The 24,224-nt window shown below is 32.9% G+C and overlaps 1 protein-coding gene across 1 annotated transcript in view; it reads right to left on the bottom strand.

Annotated features, from left to right (window-relative positions):
- Positions 1-3,441: 3,441 nt before the first annotated feature.
- Positions 3,442-24,224, bottom strand: part of GNAT3 (G protein subunit alpha transducin 3) — a 76,390-nt gene continuing 55,607 nt past the window's right edge. Inside the window, exons 5-8 of the mRNA XM_001364423.3 lie at positions 17,808-17,936; positions 6,911-7,040; positions 6,538-6,691; positions 3,442-4,288 (exon numbers count right to left, since the gene is read on the bottom strand). Coding sequence (XP_001364460.1) covers positions 4,098-4,288; positions 6,538-6,691; positions 6,911-7,040; positions 17,808-17,936 — 604 coding nt within the window. The 3' untranslated portion in view covers positions 3,442-4,097. The remainder of the gene's footprint in view (positions 4,289-6,537; positions 6,692-6,910; positions 7,041-17,807; positions 17,937-24,224) is intronic.

The following is a 24,224-nucleotide window of genomic DNA, read 5'->3' as shown; positions in this document are numbered from 1 at the left end:
GGTTGTGAAGAACTTCAGACAGAGGAATTTTCATCTGAAGTTTCATTATCAGTTCCCTTGTTCCTATTTGTAGAGTCACCACCAAACTGTCAACCGCTTTAAGTGAGTTTAAGGCTTTAGAAACATGAAAAAATAGTTCTGCTAGTTAAAAAGATGTGGGATACCTGAAATAGTAGACCAAAATTTGAAAAACATAATTCTAAAGAATATTTGCTTTCTCTTTTGGACATCACTATAATGAAAAATTCTATTTTGGGGATGTTTAATGCACTGCACACACTTCTAATAAACACCTCTGATGAATTAATGATTATGTCATGATGCAGGATTCCACTTCCTTCCATGAATACATGTACATATTTCTTTATGTACATGAGAATAAATATTTCTGAATAACATTTCAGAGAAGGAATTAATAGGTAAATACAACCAAGTAGGATCTAGACACACTTCCCATTCATTTCTGTTAAAATCAGAGCTAAAGTTTGGAGAAAAACACATTCATCTTGGTGAAGCCAGTCACAAAAAAACAATCCGTCTTTTAATTGATTGGTTACTAATGTTTCAGTTACAATAGAAGGAAGTCAAAACACAAAGTCATCAAATTTTCAAAGGAAAAACAATATAAATGATGTTACATTTCTCTCTTCATTTTTTCAATTAACAAATGTCATTTAGGTCTAATCATTGCTCAAGTCACTGATCTTGATCTGAACTTGTTTTGAACAAAGCTTAATGATGAAATAAAGTGCTAATGCTCTATTACTGGGGAGTGGAATGCTTTTCTAGTGTTTCTTGACACTGAGCCAATCTGTTCTTTCAGTTGATTGTACCTTAAAAGTATTAGATGTAGGAATATAGGGATATAGAATATAGTCATCTAAGTGATCATTAAGTACTGTCAATGGACACAACACCAACATTCAATTTATTTGTACATTTATTTGTATAATTTATCCTGTACCCTTTACACTTTGGCAAGTATTTGCAAAGTTCAGCTTTTCATGACTCTATAGTCTGAGGATAGCAGAATGGAAACTTGTTTTCCTGGGAATCAGTCAAAATGCTTTTTTCCTGGAAAATTCTCCTGATGATAGAAATCTACCCTCATGAATTACTTTATTACTGGTAAGATGTTGAACTACCCTTATTTGGCTAAGTGTTTCCTGCCAGAGAAGTTTCTTTCATGGATAAACTGTTTTTCTTTTATTTTTAAGTCAATATTCTTTTCCGAGATGATAGAATCACAAAAACTTAAGTTGGAATGGAGCTCAAAGATCATCTAATCCTATTTGTAGCCTGACCAAGAATACTTCCCCAACAATGTCTCCTATTATTATCTGGCCACTACTCAATCATTCCTATTTTCAGAAGAAAATGTCAAATGTGTTCTTTTTCTAATAGGTGCTATTCTCCATCTGCTTGCTTTCTGGGAAAAGTGTTAGATAATATTTATAAATAAAGCCCACAAGACACCCTACTCAAAGCAGAATGATGAAATTAATGAAAATTACACTTGTTTTTCTGACAAATATAACATATGAATTACATTGAAATTACAAAAATAACAAATTACTAAGTCAATGTAATGAATAACTATTGGAAAATATCATTACTCACTTATACTTATTGCTACTTATTCAAAAGAAAAAAAATATATAATTAACTCATTTTAAAGAATAGTTGTTGGGTTGCATTGTTGGTTCCTATTACTTAAGTTTCAAGATAGGCCATATTTATATATAATCAGTCCCTTTTAGAAGTTTCTTTGAAGAACAAATTTAAAATGTATTATTTCACTAAGCAACAAAATGCAATTTTAAAAAGTCAGTGAATATTTCCTCTAAATAAATGTGTCTGCAAGCACTGAATTAGATTTTTAAATGTACACATTTTCCAAGATAGAAATACATAATAATATTTAAAATAGATTGTTGAATGGGTACCATTGGTAATCTTATTTCTTACATCCTCAGGATCTCCTTCTCTGTACTTTATTTAGGTCATGGCTCCTAAGGAAGTCACTCAGTGTCATTGACAGCTATAATTATGATGTCTGCTGATTTGGTTATAAAATTATCATGACTTCAGGAATATTGCTTTCCTTAATCACCTATAGCTTTATGAAGTATGACCAATATAGCCTCAGAGGGATAGGAGGTGGATTTATGTTTTAATTGATATGAGGATATCTTGGGAGAAGATGCTAACTTTATCAGTAAACATTGGCATCTCCACGATATAACGAAATTGGTGTCCATGCTGTTCTTCACACAAAACAATCCACATCTTGATTCTCTCCACTTTTAGTGGCTGTTCTCTGTGCTTAGAAGATTGTGCTTTCTCCTTTCTGCCTCCTCACTTCCCTTTATTATTTTGTCTCAGCAAAGGTCTCACCTTCTGCAAGAAGCCTTTCTTTGTCCTCTTTTGTTTTAGTATATTTTATCTTAGTTTCTCCTATTCCTGCATTTTCTCAAGATGTACCATATTTCTAAACAGTTATTTGCATGTAGTCTCCTGCATTAGACTATAAGCTCCTTGAACTCAAGAACTATTTTGTTTTGTTGTTTTTTATATTTGTTTTATTTTTTACTCTTCTTTATTTTCCAAGGGCTAACAATTATGCTTTTGTAATAGGTACTTAATAATTTTTGACTGGTTGCAACTTAAAGTCTTGTACAGTTATGTTAATTGACTTCCCCAAACACATAAGCTAGTATATCTTAGTGAAGGGACATTCACGTCAGATCTTTTTGATGGGCTCTCTGTCCATTATACCACATTTCTCTGTGAAACAACTTCATACAGGAAGAAATTGTTTCTTCTACCATGCTGTGGATTGTTCTCTATGTGTGTCTCTTGATAGTAAATAAAAATATACTTTATTCCTTCCATTCTAAGGAGCCCACCTATGGGGATAGTTGGAAAAATCCAAGTCCAAAGTACTTTGGGGAATCTTTAATTCAGGCAAAAGGTGATTTTTCTCCTTTCTCAATCCTCACCAAAGAAGGTGCAAACTGAGTACATTGTTTCACCATATGAAATTGAAAGGATAATTCAAAATTAATGTCATAAGAGGAAAAACATCTCAACAAAAATCCTACTCCCATGCCTCATAATAACCCGTAGAGGGCTCTGAATTCTTAGAGACTATTTCAGCACAACATCAAATCCCATCAAATCTGAAAGATTTGAGTATGATAATAAACTTAAATAGAACATGTGCTGTGTATTCTGGTACACTCAGACATATCCAGCTGATGCTCTATGACCATCTTGGAGTAACGCCTCAGAGACAAACTGTGCTTATCATCAGAAGAACAGTCTCACTAAATATAGAGTCTCATCACCAGAATGTTAATAATTAGGATTTTTTTTTTTTGGCAATGAAAACCCTGGAAAACTTAGAAGGGTCTTTTTTCTGTATTCACATCAGGTATATTCATACTGATGAAATCATGGACCATTCAAATATTCAAATGATTAAAAAATAAAATAAATGGATTTGGTTAGTATTCTAAGTAATTCTTTGTATATAAAATTCCTAAAGCTATAATTTATATGAAAAAAGCTTTGCTATGTGAAATTAACCAGATTAGTCCATAATAACTTCCATTCATTTGTGAGTGAAACCTTTCAACTCAATTCCTAATCAAAATAGACACTTAAAATTATTTGACCTTTGAAGTATATTCTAATGCCCTTCATTTCCCATAGTTTCTCTCCTAAAAGAATCTAGGCCACAACCGGGAAGGCTATTTTTAAATGTTAGATGTCATCAATATGCCCTATTTTAGAATTCAAAAATATTACAGAAGCAAAAATATAAGAAGCCAAAGGAACTATATGAAGTCACACACTTCTCTAGGTTCATATTAGACATCCACAGTAAGTTTAGTTATTGATGATGTCAAAAACAATACAGGTAATGTTTAAGCAAGAGGTCATTGAACCATTTGGGCACCAAACCCTTGCTCTATCATCCTAACTCTAATTCTAAGTCAGTTAAAATGTGTCCAAATACAGCAGAACACCCAGCATTTCCTCCTTTATCCTATGAAAATAACACATGAGCAAGGCATATTTATAAACAGCAATTAAAAGAGACCACAGTCTTTTAAGTTTTCTTTGATGATGATATCTGTCACTGCATCAAAAACAAACTTGACATTCTGGGTGTCAGTAGCACATGTCATGTGAGAGTAAATCTCCTTGTCTTCTTTTTTCAAATTCAGATCTAGGAATTGGTTCTTGATATAGTTCCCTGCATCTTCAAATGTATTTGGTCCTAGATTAAAAGAGACAGGAACAAAAATACATCAGATATTAAAACTCCAAATACTGAATACTTTAAAGAATATGCTATTGCTTATTTCACAGGCAAAATTATAAATATTGTCATCAAACATTAAAAATTAAATCATTTTTTAAAGTTAAGTTCTTCTTTAGCACATAATAATGTTTAAAATACATGAGGTGTGCTCTATATTTAGGGGTCATGACTTGCCTGACCCTAACTTGGGGAGGGTGTCATCAAATTAGACTGTAAGTGTTGGTTGTCTCTTGAACCGAGGATGACGATTGTCTGTGCATTTTTGTGCACAAAGACACCTGTGCATGAAGATTTAAGTGGAAAAGTCGATGCACAGAGACAGTCCCACTCTCTCGGCGTTGGAAGCCTGGGTCCATTGGTACAAAAAGTCGTTAGTGAGACCAAGTAAACATAGAAGACTTCAAAAATAGAGGTGAAAATTAAAATGGATTTTAAAGGATGGACAGAATTTGAATGTGTGTTGGGAAGGCATTAGAAGCAAATAAAAACAACATGACAGGAGGGACAGACCTGAGTGCAATGTACATATAATATAGCTTGAAGTGTAATAAGAGATAAGATTAGACAGATAATGTAGGAATAGATTGTAGAAGGTCTAAGAAGTCTGAATTTAATGGGATTAGCAATAGGAAACTACTTTACATTTTTCAGGATATAAATGAAAATAATATTTTAAAAGTTTAGTCTAACAGTAGTACATAAGATGGATTCATTAGTAATTCTCAATAAAAATATCTCAATTTATTTGTTGTTCTTTAAAATTGGAATTTTGTTTAGATGAAGCTTGATATTGGATGGGGTAGGGCTATTGGGATTTGCCTATGGGGATGGATTTTTTTTTATCTTCTATGAGTTGCTAGAAAATATTCTTTGACATGCTTTAAACAGATAGCAATGCGTAATCATAATCATACTTCTAATTGTTTTTAAGTAATTTTTTTAGTTTTCCCTGCCTCTGATCCCTTTTGGGTTTTTCTTAGCATAGAAACTGGAGTGGTTTGCTTTTTCCTTCTCCAGCTCATTTTACAGATAAGGAAACCGAGGCAACCAAGGTTAAGTGACTTGCCGAGGGTCACAGAGTTAGGGAATGTCTGAGGTCAGATTTGAACTCAGGAAGGTGAGTCTTCCTGACTCCAGACCTGATGCTCTATCCAGTGCACCTAGCTGCATTATATAGTTTTAAGCATTTGTTCCATAAAAATAGATATCTTACTTAATCTTCCTACCTCTCCTAAGTAGCAGGACCTCAGAATCATAAGAATGAGCTTCAAGTCCCACTTTTGATATATATTCTCTGTATATGCCTGGGAAAGTCACCTTGCCATTTTTTACCTAAGCTTTCTTGTTTCTAAAATGAAAGAGTAGGTTTCATTGTCTGATATAAATCTATGATTCTAAGAGATCTCTCTTCAGGTCTAGTGAAACAAACAGAAATTTTCTAGCATTTAGCAAATTGTTCTATAAGTAATAAATGTCTGTTGAAGTTTTATAATTTTTATGACTAAAGTACTTTTAAATCACAAATTGACAAACATCTGTGCAAGAGATGGCCTTGTTCTCCATGACATTTATGCTAGCCCAGATACTAGAGCAGAGGCTACTGAAGTAGAATTTGTTTTTTAATCATGGTCATTTCCCCTTCACTTATTTTCACTTACAAGAATAGACTAAACTTGAGTTTCTTAAAAAATCCTATTCATGTTTTTTTCAATTATTGACAAAAAGGCAAATTTAGAAAGTTTTAAAATGCATGAATTGAATTGGAAATACAGATTGCCTTTTGGTAAATCAATTTTCTTCCTAGAAAGCCCCAAAATATTTGTGACATTTAAAGTCTCCTTTATATAAAATAGTTTTAAAATCAGATACTTATTAGCTTTTTAACATAGTCTTTTGACACCTTATAGTTATGTGGAAATAAATATTTTCATTTAATCATTATCAATGCCTCAGTGGTCTAGTTTTCCTCTTCATTCAATAGACGCGTTTTTTCATTATATATAGTATAGAAAAATTTACCAGTGTGAAATTCATCTTTTCTCATTATGCTTATGAACATGAAAAACAACATTATCCTAAGTATCACCTTTAAATACACATATTTCTATATATTTATATATATTCAGGGACCCTAGATATATGGTATACAGTAAACTATTGTAGGTTTGATTGAATGGTTATAGAGTTTGTATAACAAATCTTACCTGTGTATTCTGGAAAACAGATACTAAGATGAACCTTGGCTACTTTTTCTTGAAAAAGATCTTTTTTGTTGAGAAACAGGACAATAGAAGTAGTAGCAAAGTACTTGTGATTGCAGATGCTATTGAACAGGTGAAGGCTTTCATGCATTCGATTCTGTTGAATAGAGATGATGAGAATTGTGAATAGATATATTCCATTTTTCACAAAGCTTCATCTTTACTTGAGCGAGATATGCAAAGAGGTTGAGAGAATGTATCTTTTAAAGATCAACAATGTGCAAAGAAATAGTTCATATGTTCACTGTAGCATTGGGAAACAGGATTTTTTTTTGTTTTCTATTCAAATTAAATCATATTTTATATCTGGACTCACCACTTGTTCATCTTCCACCAGGACCATATCATAGGCACTGAGAGCTGCACAGAATATTATACAGGTAACGCCTTCAAAACAGTGAATCCATTTCTTTCGCTCTGATCTCTGTCCTCCTACATCAAACATTCTTTAAAAAAAATCTCAAATAATCAATGCAATTAATACCTTTCACAATTTAAAATAACATTAAGGAATGAAGATAAAAAATGATCCAATAGATAGAGCTTTGGTTCTGGAATTAGGAAGTAATTAAATTAAAGTAGCCTCAAATACTTACTAGTTCCTGGGCAAGTCATTTATTCTCTACATGTTTCAATTTCTACAACTGTAAAATGGGAATTATAACAGCACCTACCTCATAGGGTTGTTTTGAAGAGCCAATGAAATAAAACTTGTATAAAAAAGCACTTAGCATATTGCCTGGTAGATAGTAGACACTTAATAAATATGTGTCTCCTTAACCCTTTCCCTTTATCAGTAGTAAAATAATCTGCATATTCAAACTATCTTTCAAAGTGTGGTCTATTTGTGGAGTATTTACATCTAGAGACAAAGGAAAGGAAATGGGAATTGGGATGGTACTAGTTTTTCCCTCTTTCTATACACTTTAATCTGAACTTCCAATTTTCCTAGTGGACAATAAAACAATTAGGAGATGAGAAAATTCTATATTAGAATTTTAGCTTTGCCACTAACTTCCTATTTGACCACATTCAAATGAGTTTACCTTTATAAATGTCTATTTCCTAGTCTGTAATGTCAATATAAGCTTAAGGATTTGAACTATATGGTGATGGATAGAGAGGTAGGCAGATTGATAGAGTAGATAGACAGACAGACAGACAGACAGACAGACAGACAGACAGATAGATAGATAGATAGATAGATAGATAGATAGATAGATAGATAGATAGATAGATAGATAGATAGAAGCTTTATTGAACACCTACTATGTGCCAGGCACTGCCTTAAATGCTGGGGATAAAATAAGCAAATTAAGAAGATAGACCTTCCTATCAAGCAGTTTGCATTCTACTATTACTTATAGATGATTTGATGTTGGTTTTACTGTGTGACCTTAGGCACTCAGCTTCTCTTCTCTGGTCTAATAAATCCCTATGCATTTCCTGAGAATCCATTATCATCTTCCAGGCACTGGGTTAGGCCAGGCACTGAGGACTCAAAAATGAAACAAATATCTCTCTTCAAAGAACTGAAACTCCCAACACATGCTTCTGAAGTATATGTACAAAACCATATTAGCTAAAATAGCTCGATGATATGTAATGTGTCTTCCAAATTTGTCAGTTTCTATTTCTATCATTCTAGCAATTGATTGAGTTAATGAATATCCATGACATTTAATTTAAAGTCAAATTTTATCTGAAGACTATAAGATCCTGGGAAATCTAAGATCCACCTATATAGGTAACAGGATTTTAGCTATCTTTTTTTCTGGTCTTCATTTTCTAGAAATATTTTCCATACATTACTGAAAAGAGTTTGCTAATGGCAAAATACATTTAATGAGAATCAATTTAGTCTGATAAAATATAGAATCCAAAGGGATATCTTGCAGTATCCATTTACAAAAGCTTCAGCTATGGTGTCATAATGATTATATGCAGCATAGAGCTATTTCCTCGAGGCACATAAATACATACAACCATACTAATATATGCATACAACACTTGCTCATTTGTTCATTTTTTCATACTGTAGATAGATAAATAAGAGTGATTGCTTCTTAGGGCCTTATTCACATGGATAAAATGGCTTATGGAATATAAATGATTTCCACATTCTATGACTAATGGTTGCTATCTTCAGAACCAGTTTTCACTGCATATGGATTTATGGTGGTGATATGGGTCCATGTTATACTAGGTAAAGGGCCCTAAGTGACTCCCTTTTGTTCTTTATTCCATCTGCAATTATGGAATTGAAATGCAGGTCTAATAGAGAATAGGAGTTATTGATTCTCTGTTATATCATCTTAGCTGGCTATAACATTAGCTTTAAGAGAACATTCATTTTGTGTTTCCATTTTGATTTAAAAAATAATCTCCTTTCATTCTTACCTGGTTATCCTAAAGTTTACTTCAGAATTCCTTTTGAGAGGGATGGTGGAATTTGAGACACATAACTGAAAAAATAATCCCACACTACAACTCATCTAAGTAGTTAAAAAATACCCTCTGACTTACTAGTTTTGAGTCAGTTAGCACTTTATAGTAAAATATTTGTCCCCTTTGTTGCAGGAACTTCACTCTTAATTGTGGCTTGTCACCAATGCCACTTCATTAAGTTAAAAATCAAGTCTTTTAAAGTAGGGTACATCTAAAAATATGAGGCCCCCAGCCAAGAATTGCATATAAATTAACTGCATAGGCTTTTAGGCGACAGCTGAACATGGATTATTTGTTAAAACACTCAAATGCAGGGCATGGCACAGTAGTTTATGATTTTGTATTAAACAGTTGGCTAAGCAATAGAGTGTTATGATTTTATGTTAAGCAGTTGGTCAAAGGTTGTCCACACACCAGGATTATTGTCCCTCCATGGTAGAAAATACTATTCCAAGATATACAGTCCCAGATGATGCTTATTTATAATGTCACACAACACAAAATTGTTCAAAACCAGAAAACCACAGTTTTCTCAGCATCTCTTTTATATATTTTATTGATTAGATCTAATAATTTTTTCTTCTCTTAACATATGTACTACTATAGAAAATTAGAGTCATTCAGTCATGTAGTAATTGATAAGTACCTACCATGTTCCAGGCATTGTGCTAAGCCCTGGGGATACAAAGAAAAACAAAAACAAAAACAAAGAAACAAATAAAAAGAAAAAAGTCCCTGTTTTCAAGGAGTCTAATGAGGAAGACAGGGTGTAAACAATTATGTACAAACAAAGGAAAAGACAAATAGGAGGAACTCTGATCGAATATTCACTCTCTCTATATATTTTATATATATACTCCATCTCTCCCTCCCCCTCTCAATTTCTCTCTCTCTCTCTCTCTCTCTTTCTCTCTCTCTATATATATGCATATATATATACATATATACATATATCATTTATATATGTGTATACATACATATATATGAAAGAAGCACACACTTTAGATATAAGTACCTTACATATGTCTATACCTGTGTGTGTCTCAAAGATTTAGAGCTGAAAGGAACCTTAGAGGACATCTAACCCAACTCACTCCTTTTACAGATGAAGAATTGAGGTCTAGTTATATTATTTGACTTACTCAATGTCTTACACACAAAAGGTATAGGGCAGAGGCAAGATTGCGAATGCAACTTTTCCTAGCTAGATCTCTGCTAAATTAATTAAATATTGGTGTCCTGAGTTGCCATTGCTCTCTTAGATTGTTTCATCAACTTTTGTCTGACTTGCTAGTGATATTCTTACTCTTTTTCTTCCTCCTCTTTTATATACGCATAGGAGTATGGGATATAGATTCAGAACTTCAAGGAATCTTTTAGGTAAATTATTTTATTTCCTTTATTTTATAGGTAAGAAAGTTTAAAATCTGGAGAAATGAAGTGAATTGCCTAAATTCACACAGGTAGGAAGTTAACTTCATAACATAAGCTCCATCATATTTCCCCTTTTTAAGCAGATGGGTATCAGATATAATTGGGCAGAAGAGCAATGAAATATTGGATAAATTGTTACACTTCAACTTTGGAATGTGGTTAAAAATTAATAAGATATTATAATGCCATTTTAAAGTAGAAGAAACATTGAAGACCAGGGAAAGTCTATAGTTAATTATTTCACTGTTTGTCCTCCTATGTATTTTTAGAATATTCATACATATATATACATACATACATACATACACACAGATATATGAATTTTGGACAAAGAGATTAATAGAGAAATGAATTAAATTGTATATGTGCCTACATGTATAAATTAATATCTACATTATGTAACAGAAATTAACTTTTTGGAATTAGACTAATCAATAATATGGGTCAGAAATATTATTTTAATTAGCTATTCCCTGAAATCAAATTACCTATCATAGTGTTCTGTTCCTAGAATGGCTGATATTTTAATTATGTTGATAAAAATGCACATCTGGAAATCAATTTTTGATTTATTCAATTCAAGTTTTTTTATTTTTTTAATGAAATATTGAAAGTTTGACTGTAGTTATGTAGTCCTTACTAAAAAAGAAAGATGACACATGAGGGATACGTCAACACATTGACAGAAGGAAATTTATTTCTCTATTTTAATATGTAAACTAAGTACATGATCCTCAATAATTAATTTTCTACTGATTCAAACAAATGATGCTTTAAAAATCATAGACTCAAAGAACTTTAGATTTAGTCCAAAGATGTCAAACACTACCTACAAACTAAGTAATTAAATAAATAAAAATAAAACAACATAAAGATGTTATAAACAAGTAATTTTATAAGTTAAAATGTATCCTCTAGGGATCTTTATGTACAGTTTAGTGACTCATTTCTGGTTTTGAGTTTGATATCAATTTTGATATTTTGGATATTAATTTGATATTAATTTCTTTTCATGAGAAGGAAACAATACTAGTTTAAAAAAAAACTCTTACCTTTTGTCTTAGAATAAATACTGTATATTAGTTCCAAGGCAGAAGAGCAGTAAAGGCTATTTAATGTGAGTTAAGTGACTTGACCGGGGTCACACAGCTAGGAAGCGTCTGAGGCCAAATTTGAACCTAGGACCTCCTGTCTGTAGGTCTTACTTTCAATCCACTAAGCTACCCTGCTGCCCCATAACAATACTAGTTTTAAACATCTTAATACCCAATCTTTATTAGGGTAGTGGACTTTATTTTAGCATAAAACCAATAAGTAAAAAAAAAGAAAATAACAGGACAGTTTGTAGAGCACATTTGTAAATATATAACATTTCCACTGCCTATTTGGATTTTCTACAGTTCATAAAAGAAAAAAAACACTCTCTTCTCCTTTCCATTATATATGTGGTATTTAAAAAAAATCACTCTGAGAAGGGAAAATAATTGATTTGTTAGGGATTTTTGAAGTGACTCAGCTTGCCATAGTGGTTAAAGAATCAAGCCTGGAGTCAGGAAAAATGGGATTGAAATCTGGGCTTTGACAAACACTAGCTGATTGACTTTAGGCAAATCACATGATTTCTTAGTGTCTAGGCAAACCTTTGTATTTCAGAGCAGTTAAAAATTGAAGTGCCCCCCCCCCCACCAGGGTATTCCCTATATCAGTAAAATCATTGTGTTGCTACACACACGTATTATAACTACAATCCTATATCCACACATATATATATAAATGCACAGACATCTGCTTTATATGAACATATACCATCAGATATGCTTATCAGAATACCCCAAAAGTCTTAGTCATGTTTAAGTTTAAATCTGTGCTATAATTTTGGGGACACCTGAATATATAGCTATCATTCTCACTAATAGCACTTACAGACAAACATCTATTAGAATATTTGGTTAAAAAGTTATTAACTCAGTGTTTAATGGTGAAAATTAAAATATTGTATAAATGCTGGAAAATGAATGCAATGATGAAATTGCCTTGCACTCGGTATATTTATGTATATATACATATATGTCATGTATATATACTCACATATATGTGAATATGTGTACAGATCTATATACATGTGTGTATATTTCTCCCCCTCCCCAATTTCTTTCTCTGCTAAAAGAAGGTTGACAACAATGCCCCCCTCGGGTCTCAGAGTGAGAGAAAAGCCCCTCTCTCTCCTCCACTCTTTGATTCTGAATTCAAAGTGGTTTTATGTTCAGCTGTTCATATTTGGTTCACAAAAAGCTTCCTGTGTGGCTCTGAGAATAGCTTAAGAACTTTTGGAGTGGGTAGTTAACTGCTTCTAACTGTGCTTGCCACGGAGGATGCCGGGCCAGGCATGCTGTTGCTACCATTACAACACTGGCCTGTCTCCAGTCCAATTCTCTCATCTGACTATGTGGAAAATTTGTGTTTATATGTTAAACTGCTGATTGGCAAACTAGTACAGGAATGTAGAAAGCCATGGCATTCTTCCCACTTAGTGTCAGATTCATAGCAAGATAGTAGAGGAGGAAACCTATAAAGTTGATTTTAGGAAAACCCCAAATCTCTGCATTTCTCCTCTTTATCAGGGTTTCCAATCTGCCTGTATTGCTGGGACCACTCACACAGATTAGTTCCTCACAGAAAATACAAATAGTCTATCTTTGAGGGGAGGAAAATGGGCAAAAGGATGGAAATGAGGTCATATAATTCATTGAACCAGACAATTATATATTCTTCTAACTAAAGGAAACTTGGAGGATATTGAGTTCTTTCTTCTTCTGGAAAAAGTCTCCACTACAATATTGACTTTCCCCAAAGTAGTTGTCAAAATTTCACATTTTCCTTCTGCTACAGTGATTGTGTGATTTTAGACATTTTGCTTAATTTTTCTATGATATCTGGAAACTCTCTAGAACTTTAGGTTGGACAAGAGCTTTAAATGAAAGTGTCTTAATGATATGCATATCTTGGTGGCACAATCAAACTTAGTGGACTTCTCTACTAGTATCAATGCAATGATCCAGGTCTATTTTGAGGGACTTATGAGAAAGATGCTATTCACATCCAGAGTGAGAGCAGAAACACAGAAGAAAAACAACAGCTCACAAGGGTTGATGGGGATATGATTGGGGATGTAGACTCTAAACGATCACCCTGGTGAAATTATCAATAATATGGAATTAGGTCTTGATCAATGACACATGTAAAACCCACTGGAATTGAGTATTGGCTATGGGAGGGGGAGGAAAGAGGAGAGGAAAAGAACATGAATCATAGAATCATGGAAAAATGTTCTTAATCATTTAAATAAAACTTAAAAAATAAAAAAAAAGATATGCATATGCCTTGAAGAAGGGATTTCTTCACAATAGCTCCAGTTTAAAAACAAACTCATTACCATCCTGAATTCCACAATACCTGGTCAAAACTGTCTTCATCTTATTTTGAGTTTAGAGAACTATCTCTTCATTTGTTTGTATTACTTTACTCAGGAAAAGTAAATGGGGGAGGGGGGCAGCTGGGTATCTCAGTGGATTGAGAGCCAGGCCTAGAGATGGGAGGTCCTAGGTTCAAATTTGACCTCAGACACTTCCCAGCTGTGTGACCTTGGGCAAGTCACTTAATCTCCATTGCCTAGCCCTTACCACTCTTCTGCCTTGGAACCAATGCACAGTATTGATTCCAAGACGGAAGGTAAGGGTTTAAAAAGAAAAGAGTAAATAGAAAGATTGATACACAGAGAGATAGAAAGAAATTGATTTTTCTTAATTGTATAAATATTATACTCTTCCTTGATAAAAATTCAGTATGTGTTACATTACCTTACCAATCTCTCTACTTTTTTGAAATTACACTAAGATTTTTTTCAGGAAATGGATTCAAGTAACTATTATGTTTCTTCTGCATTTTCTCTGCTCTTAACATTTTCCATACGTATTTCATCAGATTAAATTGTATTTAACCTTTTCTTGACTTAATATTTTGCATGACATGAGGATTTTTAAATGTCAATGAACACTTTTCTTGCAGATTTAGAATTTTATTTCCCATTTCCAGGTATGTCAAATGAAAAACTTTTGTCAGGAAGCAATGGCAATAGAAATAGAATTGACTCATTTTCATGCCAAATACAACTATAAAAACTCCATGAAAGAATAAAGATGAATTTGTTAATCTGGCAAATGTTACCTTAAACAAATCAGTTTCTTCTAAATTATTTGCATGGTATATATTTTCAAAATTAGGCAAGCAAATTTTATGGGATTACCTCAAAGAGGTAGGGAGGTAAGACTGCACAGAGAATAGAGTTCCTATAAAGTGCAAATTCAAATGTGTCTTATAAATGATTTTCCATTAAGGAACTTCTTTGTTTCATGACAATGGATGAGAATTTAAAATTAATTACAATTATCAATAGTTCAAAATTTGAATCTTGGATGTTGTTGTTTTTTTGTTGTTTTTGTCTTGATTAGAAAGTATTCCCCTTGTGAAAAAGGATTGTCTAATTTGTTGCATTTCTATCCTGAAGACCTAGCATAGTTCCTGAAACATAGTAGGCATTTAATGGATGTTTTCTGATTATGCATTTGATTTATTTGTTTAAAAATCATCTTTATTTTATATGATATCAGTTATGATTATTTATGAATAATTATACTGATATGACATAATGATTTGACAAGGGCACTAATATAATTATAAGCATACCTTTATAAAAAAGGAAATCCATCAAAAATCAAATTTTATTGGTGTTTTAATACTTAAAAACTGTTCTATAGGTAACAGAAACTTTAATTTTAATTTAATCCCAAAATTATGTTCATAATGGAAATAATAAAGCAAAAATGGTTAAAGGAAAATTAGATCTGAGATAAAGAAGAAATGATAAAAAAGTACCCAACTGCATATGATGAATTAAAATAAAAAACCCTAAGCAAACTAGATCCAAAATTGTAAAAAAAAAAAATTCCATTTTGTAAAGTCTCATTTATTAGCAAGATTTTTCTTACATCACACCTGAATGGAACAATCCAAAATGTCTACTATTGCTTTTGTTGTTTCTCTGTAGGCAACAGAATAAGTCTAACCTCTTGTCAACACAGTTGACATTTAGATCATTGAAGTTAGTTATCATATCTTGAAGTCTTGTCTTCTTCAGTTTAAACATGAACAATTCCTTTAATGAATTAAAATGTAAGATTCTGAGGCTCTTCAATATCGTGGTCACATTCTTAAGAATATTCTCTATCTTATCAATTCTATCTTCTCTCTTCAAAAAATATGGCATCTAAAACAAAGCTTATACTGTGTATCTGGGTAGGGTAGAGTACAATAGAGCTGATATCTTTTTCTGAACACTATCACTCTTAAAATAGCCCAAGATTGAATCAATTTTGGCAGCTACAATATCGCACTGTTGACTTATATTGATCTGGCAATCCACTGAAACCCACAGATCTTTTTTTAATTTTAATTCTCCTCACCCCACTACTACCTAGAACTATAATTCTATCTCGTAGTCAATATGATATGACTTCATAAAAAGCACTTCCTGCCAGACTAACTTTATTTTCTTTTCTGACAGAATTACTGACAGATTGAAAAACTGATTGAATTTGAGACCTAAAGGGCCAATATATTTCTATCCACGAGGAAGAAAATCTTTAGTGACATGACAATTTCTTTTATATTGATTGGATTATATTTTTAGCAATGACTTAAATGAAGACATGATTAAACTCGCATTAAATTTGAATATAATACCAATTTAGAAGTGACAACAAATATTATAAACAAAGAAGTCACCTTCCAAAAATATTTCATCTGCTTAAAATTATAATCCAAACCAAGTAAGATATAAAATTAGATTGAATTAGATTGAATAAATATAAAGCCTACACTTGTAGTCTACAAATAATCTATATAAAATAGAATGACTGAGGGAAGTAATGTAAGAGTTCATGAGAAGAAAAAATCTGATGATTTTGCATAGGCTTCAAATATAATGAGTCAATAACGTGACAAAAAAGTAAAAACAAAATTGAATAGTCTCATGATGTATATCGGTCAGTTATGTGAGACTAGAGTCCTCCTATACTGTAATCCTGATCATATCACCTCGAGAGCATTGTTTTCAGTTCTGGACTTCATAAATAAGAGAGCCTATTAACAGCTTTGTCCGTGTCTTGAGGAAAGTTCGTTAGGGTGGTAAAAGGATTCAAAGTCCTATTATGTGTGAATTGGTTGAAAGAACTGAGTTTTCTTACTCTAGATACTTTGAAATTTATGAGACATGTCTGTCATCTTAAAGGACTTGAAGAATTTGGCTCCAAAGATCAGAAGTAATAATAAGAGATGGAAGTTGCAAAGAGATGGTTTTCTACCAGATTGGAGGGTGAATTCAAAATGGTCTTCCTCAGGAAATAATGAATTCTCCAGTGTTTTCAGGTTTCAAGTAGAGCTGGATTGACACTTGTTGCAGGTGTTGTATGGGGAATTCCTCCTCAGGTATGACTTTTACTTTATAAACTTTGTGATCATTTCCTTATTTGAGGATTTTATGACTGATTAGGGAACATAAAATAATTCTTTCAAGTAACAATCAAATTTTCTAGGTTCTAATGTTGAGTTGCACTCAAGTATCTGCATTCTTTCAGTCAAGTCTTTTTCTTTGGCATTAGTGATTAACAATACATATTTATGGAAGACTAAAGTTCTATCAAACTATTCTCATGCATCATGGACATAGAAGCCAACTATGTCATATTTTCTCAGAAATGCCAAAAGTCCCATCTGCAATCCAAGTATGCCTCTTAGGTTTACTGTGATTATAATTAGAGTCATTTATTCGCATTGTCTCTAAGAGGACTATTTTAATAGGTAACCATGAAATGTGAGAAGAGGAAGCACATTAATCCCTTTAATACACGAGTTCACACATTAGAGTTTTTTAGATGTTAGTCAATTGTCACCTTCTTAAGTGGGGAAGTAAATCTTGAGAAGGGAGAGTTCTTAACTTGTACAACTGTCCAAGCATGATTCATTAGTTAGAAATAATCATAGTGGGGAACACTGGGATGCCTAAGGTCAGAACAAATTACCCTATGACAGAGATATAAAGGATTTATATTTACCTGCGTAAGTGGTTTTGATTAGATCCAACTTCCTCTATAGGAGAATTGTGTTTTCTGTGAATACTTAGGTATTTTGTAACCTTAGCTTCATGGATATTAACTAGATGAATCCACCATAGGGCTGCCCTTCTACTAATAGACAGGAAAGTCAAATGATCCTACCTGAAATGTAAATCCTTAAAGGAGAATTGGGTTTCGATAATGCCAGTAGTTTTCACCCTGGAGTGCAGGACATCTTGTTCATTTGGAACATACCCAGGAGCTGTTAGCCTGTCAAGATCATTGAGGTAGCTAGAGGAGAAAAAAGAAATTGGCCAGCACATTTGAAGGATATCAGCTTGGATAATAAATAGAGCAAGTATACATTTAGTTGAGATTGCATTAAAATTTAACTTCTAGGTTTTTTTAATACTAAATTCATAATTTATAAAAGCATTATAAGAAAAACTTAATAAGAAGTTAAAAACAAATTAACAGAATTGGGGGTGGGTGGCAGATAGAGATTAAGTTTATGTTTAGGGTGAAAACAAAATCTTTCAAACATAGTGATAGGAATTGGACCTGGACTTTCATTCATGTGGAAACCTCTCAGGCAAGAGGACTCCTTCTATTGATAAAATCCAATATCTTCTCTCCAAATTAGTCTTAAGAGTACTGCCTAAAATACAGACAGGTTAAATCACTTATCCAAAGTTACATAGCTATATGTGGCAAGCATGGGATTTAAAAATCGTTCTTCCCAACTCTGAAAACAGCCTTTTATCAACTTAACCAAACTGCTTTGCTTGCTAACATATATGCCTTGCATGTTAATTAATTAAGGCAGGATATCTTCAATCTAAGTGGTTTTGGCAGGCACAAGACAACTAGGGGTCATACTTCATATAGAACATTACCAGAGATTGAAATAGTTCAGGAAAGAAACTGAAGAACTGTTGTGATACAGAGATTTCTATTTGAAATAGAAGGACCTCTGCTTAAATTTTAGATCTATCCTATACAGTTGTGGGCAAGTTATTTATCTTCTCTTGTCCAAAGCCGAAAGTTTGACTGTTAACATATTCTTAATCTGTATGTGCTTCTGTGTGTGTGTGTGTGTGTGTGTGTGTGTTGAGAGAGAGAGAGAGAGAAAGAGAGAGGGAGAGAGAGAGAAAGAGAGAGAGAGAGAGAGAGAGAGAGAGAGAGAGAGAGAGAGAGAGAGAGAGAGAGAGAGAGAGAGAGAGAGAGAGAGAGAGAAGGAAAGAGAGAGAGAGAGAATTGTTAAAACTATAGACCTCTTCTCAACATAATGTTTTTAAATCCATAAAACTAAATACAAAGGGTTACAAGGAGAAACAATTAAATTGAAATACAGAGGTCAAAATATTTTTAAAAATACAAATTCACTAATCCTAGTTTCAGGACCACTGAATTAGATGACTTTTAAAATCCCTCCCACATATAAGCCTAGATTCCTTTACATCAAACACTAATATTTCAGGTTCTTAAGGACTCTAATTAGAAGCCAAATATATCATTGTTGATATCTGTATGAAACAGGACAAGTCACTTACTCTCTTTGAGTCTTAGTTTCCAGGTTATTGGACTCATCTTTGACAATTTTTCCAGATTTCATTTGTTTTCCTATAGATCATAGTCTAATCTCTTTGATTATGTCCTCAAGGACTTTGAAGCCATAGAACCAGGGCTCAATCCCAACATTTGTGGCCTTTGACATGTCTCTTAACCTCCCTAGGCCTTAGTTTCTCTTTTTGTAAAATTTGAGGTTTGGATTAGCTTGTTTCCTGGTTTAGAACTAGTATTATATTATATTATATTATCATATGATCTTATTTCTAGACTGCTACTACCTCAGAATCTACAACTAAGCTCCAAATGACCACAAAATCCTACCAGGTTCCAATCAACATGTTGAGATGCTATAAGGAAATTTTGAACCACAAAATAAAACCAGAAAAATTTTTATTGTTTACAGAAGATATTGTTACCAACAATCTGCCAGATTTACAAGTTCTTGTTTGGAATAATATAATAATGTCTCCTTAAAAAATGTTTCTTTTTCAGCCTCCCATAGGGGGAGTCCAAGTTTCATACCCCATTTAAAGCTGAGAAGGCCTTACTATGGAGGAGCAAACCATCCCAATGGTCAACCTTTTTGTTGGAGAATCAGACAGTTCTCGTGATTTCCCATCTCTTAGTAGTCTTGACCAGAGCAAACTATTAACTTATATAATATACTTCAATTTTCAGCCAATTAGATGCAAGAAATGAGAAACATAGTAAGGCATTTAAATGACTATTCTTTTCTGGATGATGGACCCTGACTTTCAAACAGTAAATATGCAAGGGATTTTACAAATGCTCTTATCTTCTTAGCAGTTCAAAACTATAGCCTGTGATCCACCAGATATGATGTTTTCCTCATACATTTATGACATTCAAGCAATAATCTCATAGTCAGGATAACATTAAAATTGACATTTGCCTCAAAGTAATTCTTTAATTAGAGATGATAATGACTCTGGAAAGAAATATAGATTCATAATCGGAGGACTAGGTTCCACTCCCTCCTCGGTAACTTACTAGTGATGGAACCCTGGTCAAGCAGTCATATGTCTCTATCTACCTCAGGTTTTCTATACATAAATTTAAAAATCTATGAGAAAACGCCTGTTGTTCTTTGCAATAATGGAAATGGTAATGCATTTGGAATAAAGGAACTTTAGTTTGAATCCTGATGCTGTCAGTTACTACCTGTATGAACTGATCAGATCACTTACTGTCTCTTAATTTCTTCACTTATAAAAAGAAGTTGGACTAATGAGGAAACAGCGTACCAGAAATATTAAGTGACTTGCCTAGTGTTACATTGATAGAAAATGACAGAGCCAGGTTTCAAAACCAGCTTCTCTGATTTCAAATTCTACACCCTTACCACAATTATAAGGAAAGAAGATTAGCTAGTACAGCTCATCTTACAGGTGAGGAACTTTTTGCCCCCTTTGCTTTAAACCTGTGATATTTAAACACTTTTACAACACCTTAAAATCTGTAAAGTATTATATATATTTTATTTGAATCTTTCAAAATCCTGTGAGGTAGGTGCATCAGGTATTTTATACCCATTTTGTATATGAGGAAGCTGAGGCTCAGAAGAGTTTAAGTGACTTGCCAATAGTCACACTGATAATAAGTGGCAGAGATGAATTTAAATCAGAATCTACAGCATTCTTTCCAATATGCCATACTGTCTGGCATAGACTCAGTAACAAACATATACGTATTAAGTGCCTATTATTTGCAAGTTTTGTTTTGGCCACTACGAATACAAAGACAAAAAATTGAAAGAGTTCTTGCCATAAAAGAACATATGAGCTTACATTCTATATGATGTATGTGTGTATGATAAAATGTAGAAAGATTTGTAATGCATTGAAGTTTAAAGGAGAAAGAATTGGGTTTAATTCAGGTACGGTTGCTCAAAGGAAGTGGTACCTAAGCAAAACATTGAAGGGGGACAAAAGTTCTCAAAGCAGGTAATAAGGAGGGATTGTGTCAAAAGTTGGGGAGAAAAACCTATGAGATGGTGCTGAGAAATATCATATTCTGGTCACAGGAAGGAGACAAATTTTGTGAGATCATAGAGTCATTGAAGGAGAATAATATGTAGTAAAAGAAAAATAGTCAGATTGTGGTGGGTTTAAAATATCAGGTAGAAAAGTTTGTATTTTAATCTATAGGCAACTGGACAGTCATTGACAATCTTTGAGCAAAAGAGAGACATGAAAAAACAGGCAGTTTAGGGAGATTACTTTTGCTGCAATTACTTTTGCTGATGGATGGATTAGAAAGTGAAGAGACACAAAACCAGAGTGATCAATTATGAGATACAGTAGTTCAGACAATGTAATGAAGAGAGCAGATGTGCTAGAATGGTGATCATTCCAGGGGAACAAGGAATGAGAGAACTATTGTAGAGATAGAATCAATATGACTTTACAGCTGTTTAGATATAGGAAGAGAAGGAGAGGAAAAAATAAAGGATGAGTAGAGTTCCAAACCTAAGTAAATGGAAGAATGGGAGTCTCCTAAATGGAAATAGAGACATTTGAAGATTCCCTTATCCAAGCTTGTTGGGGGAAGGAGGTTGCAGAGTGTATTTTATGGGAAAAGATAATGACTTTCCTTTTGGATATATGCAAACCTCTAATTCACTGCTTTTCTTTCCCCAAAGTATTACTTCCCTTTCAATTTAACAAAAGATAATTAATATGGTGGATAGGGCAGCAGACTTGAAGTCAGGAAGACCTGAGTTCAAATCCAGACTCAGATACTCATTGGCTATGTGATCCTGGGTAAGTTTCTTAACCCCATTTACCTTAGTTTCTTTATCTGTAAAATGAGCTGGAAAACTAAAAGACAAATCACTGCATTATCTTTGACAAGAAAATGTCAAAAAGTATTAATGAAATGTTAGACACCACTGAAATGAATGAACAACGAAAGAAATTTGTAATAAAGTGATTTTTAAAAGTTTCTTAGCATATTGAATAAATGTTTCTGCAGAATGAATAATGAACAGATGGTCATCAATTTCTATGAACTTTATATAGTGTGATATATATAGAATTGGCTATCAGAATCTACATATGAACTAGGAAAATATTAGTCCATTGAATGCTGCATTCTTTAAAAAAATAAAAATACATTTCAGAATTAAGATAACTTAAAAACTATGATTTTTAGAGGATGCAAAATTGCTTAAAGGACACATTTAAAAAGCTTCATTTGCATTCATGGTGTAGCTTATTTGGATGTGAAAATATTGTTTTATTATGCAAATCCAGGATTTGCTTGTGGAAGTCTCTCCTTTAAAACTGAAAAAAAAACCCACAAGCATTTAAGACCTGGTTACTTACTATATCTTTTTTAAATGAACTATTTTTAATGATGTATATTACATAGATTACTATGAAGGAAATTGTAAAAGTCAGAAACCCTCTAATTTTAGCTCTATTGCTTGTTACCTGTGAGATTTGGGGTAATTCACTTAGTCTATCTGTGCCTCATCTAGAAAATGAGGTGGTTGGTCTTCACTAGATGATCTCTAAGGTCTTATCCAGATATAAATATATGATTGTTATTATCCAATGAATTTACTACTTGATTCTCCAAAAGTTAAATGGTCAAACTATATGAATAGGCAGTTTCCAAATGAAGACATATAAACTTTCATTAACCATATGAGAAATGCTTTTAATAGCTAATAGTAAAAGAAATACAAATTTAAACAACTAGAAGTTTGAATCTAATGTCATTTGGATTGGCAGAGATGCAAAAAATGTCATGTATTAATGCATTCTTGGTAGGGCTGTGAATTGGTTCAACTCTTCCGGAAAATAATTTGGAACTAGATCCAAAAAGTTGCTAAACTTTGCATAGCTATTGATGCAGTGACACTAGGTCACAAAATATGAATGTCGAATGGATACAGACCCAAAGCAGTCAAAGACAAGAAGAAATTATGTAGAGAAACCATTTATAGTGGCATTTTTTATTATAGCATAAAACTGAAAAAAGAGGCACTCATCGAGAGAGAGTGTTAAATAAATTATTGGCATATAAAGTTAATGGAATATTATCAGAGAGAAAGAAATGATAAATGTAATGAATTTAAAACTCCTATGAGCTAATAAAGTGGGTAGACCCAGGAGAAACATTTTGTGAGGACCAAAATAATTTTAAGGGAACATCATTCTAAAAGACTTCAGAATTCTGAGTGACTAATTACAATTCCAGAAGATTGTTGATATGTTATATTTTCTACCCTTTGGCAAAGAGGTGACAGACTACAGGTACCATAAGAAATATACATTTTCAGGTATAGTCAATGTTGCTTAAATGTACCTATTTCTTGCAAGAGAGATAATGGCATAATAAAAAGAAAGTAAAATGTGTTAATAAATCATTAGAAAATATGCCATCAAGAAAAGGAAGCTCAGAAGGTGGCACAAACAAGCATGATAATTTGGCTACTTATAGAATTAAATGTAATAAGCCCCCCAAATTCAAATTGGATATAACATGTTTTACCATTAAATACACTATCTTCTCTTCTTGAAATGATCAATTTTTCTGTTTATTAAGTTTAGAATATGAGTGTATTTACCACTTTTTAAGAATATTTAATACTAAACCAGAGACCCCAATAACCTTTACCTCACAAATCTGTAATCTGAGATCACCACTCATTTTTCTTCTTCTAGCACACCTAGCTCTCCTCATGTTGTCAGCATTGGCTCTTCATCCACTTAATTAAAAAAATCCCTGGTAAAGTCAACTCTCAGAGATCTCAAAACCAAATGGAAATTAAATACCTCTTTGATTCAAAATAGCTGATGCCTCCTTCCCTATAATGATTTTCATAAGCACATATGTTAGAGAGACTGGCATATGTATTCTTTATTCTTCTTCTTCCATTTTACACCTTGGTGTGAACACAATTCTGTATTATGAGAAAGTCCTCTAATCTCTTTCAGACGTGATGACTATTCAACTATTTTTAATAGTTTTTCCTCA

Source organism: Monodelphis domestica, chromosome 5 (genome assembly GCF_027887165.1).
Source record: "Monodelphis domestica isolate mMonDom1 chromosome 5, mMonDom1.pri, whole genome shotgun sequence".
Taxonomy (NCBI): Eukaryota; Metazoa; Chordata; class Mammalia; order Didelphimorphia; family Didelphidae; genus Monodelphis; species Monodelphis domestica.
This window is presented reverse-complemented; position numbering and strand designations above follow the sequence as displayed.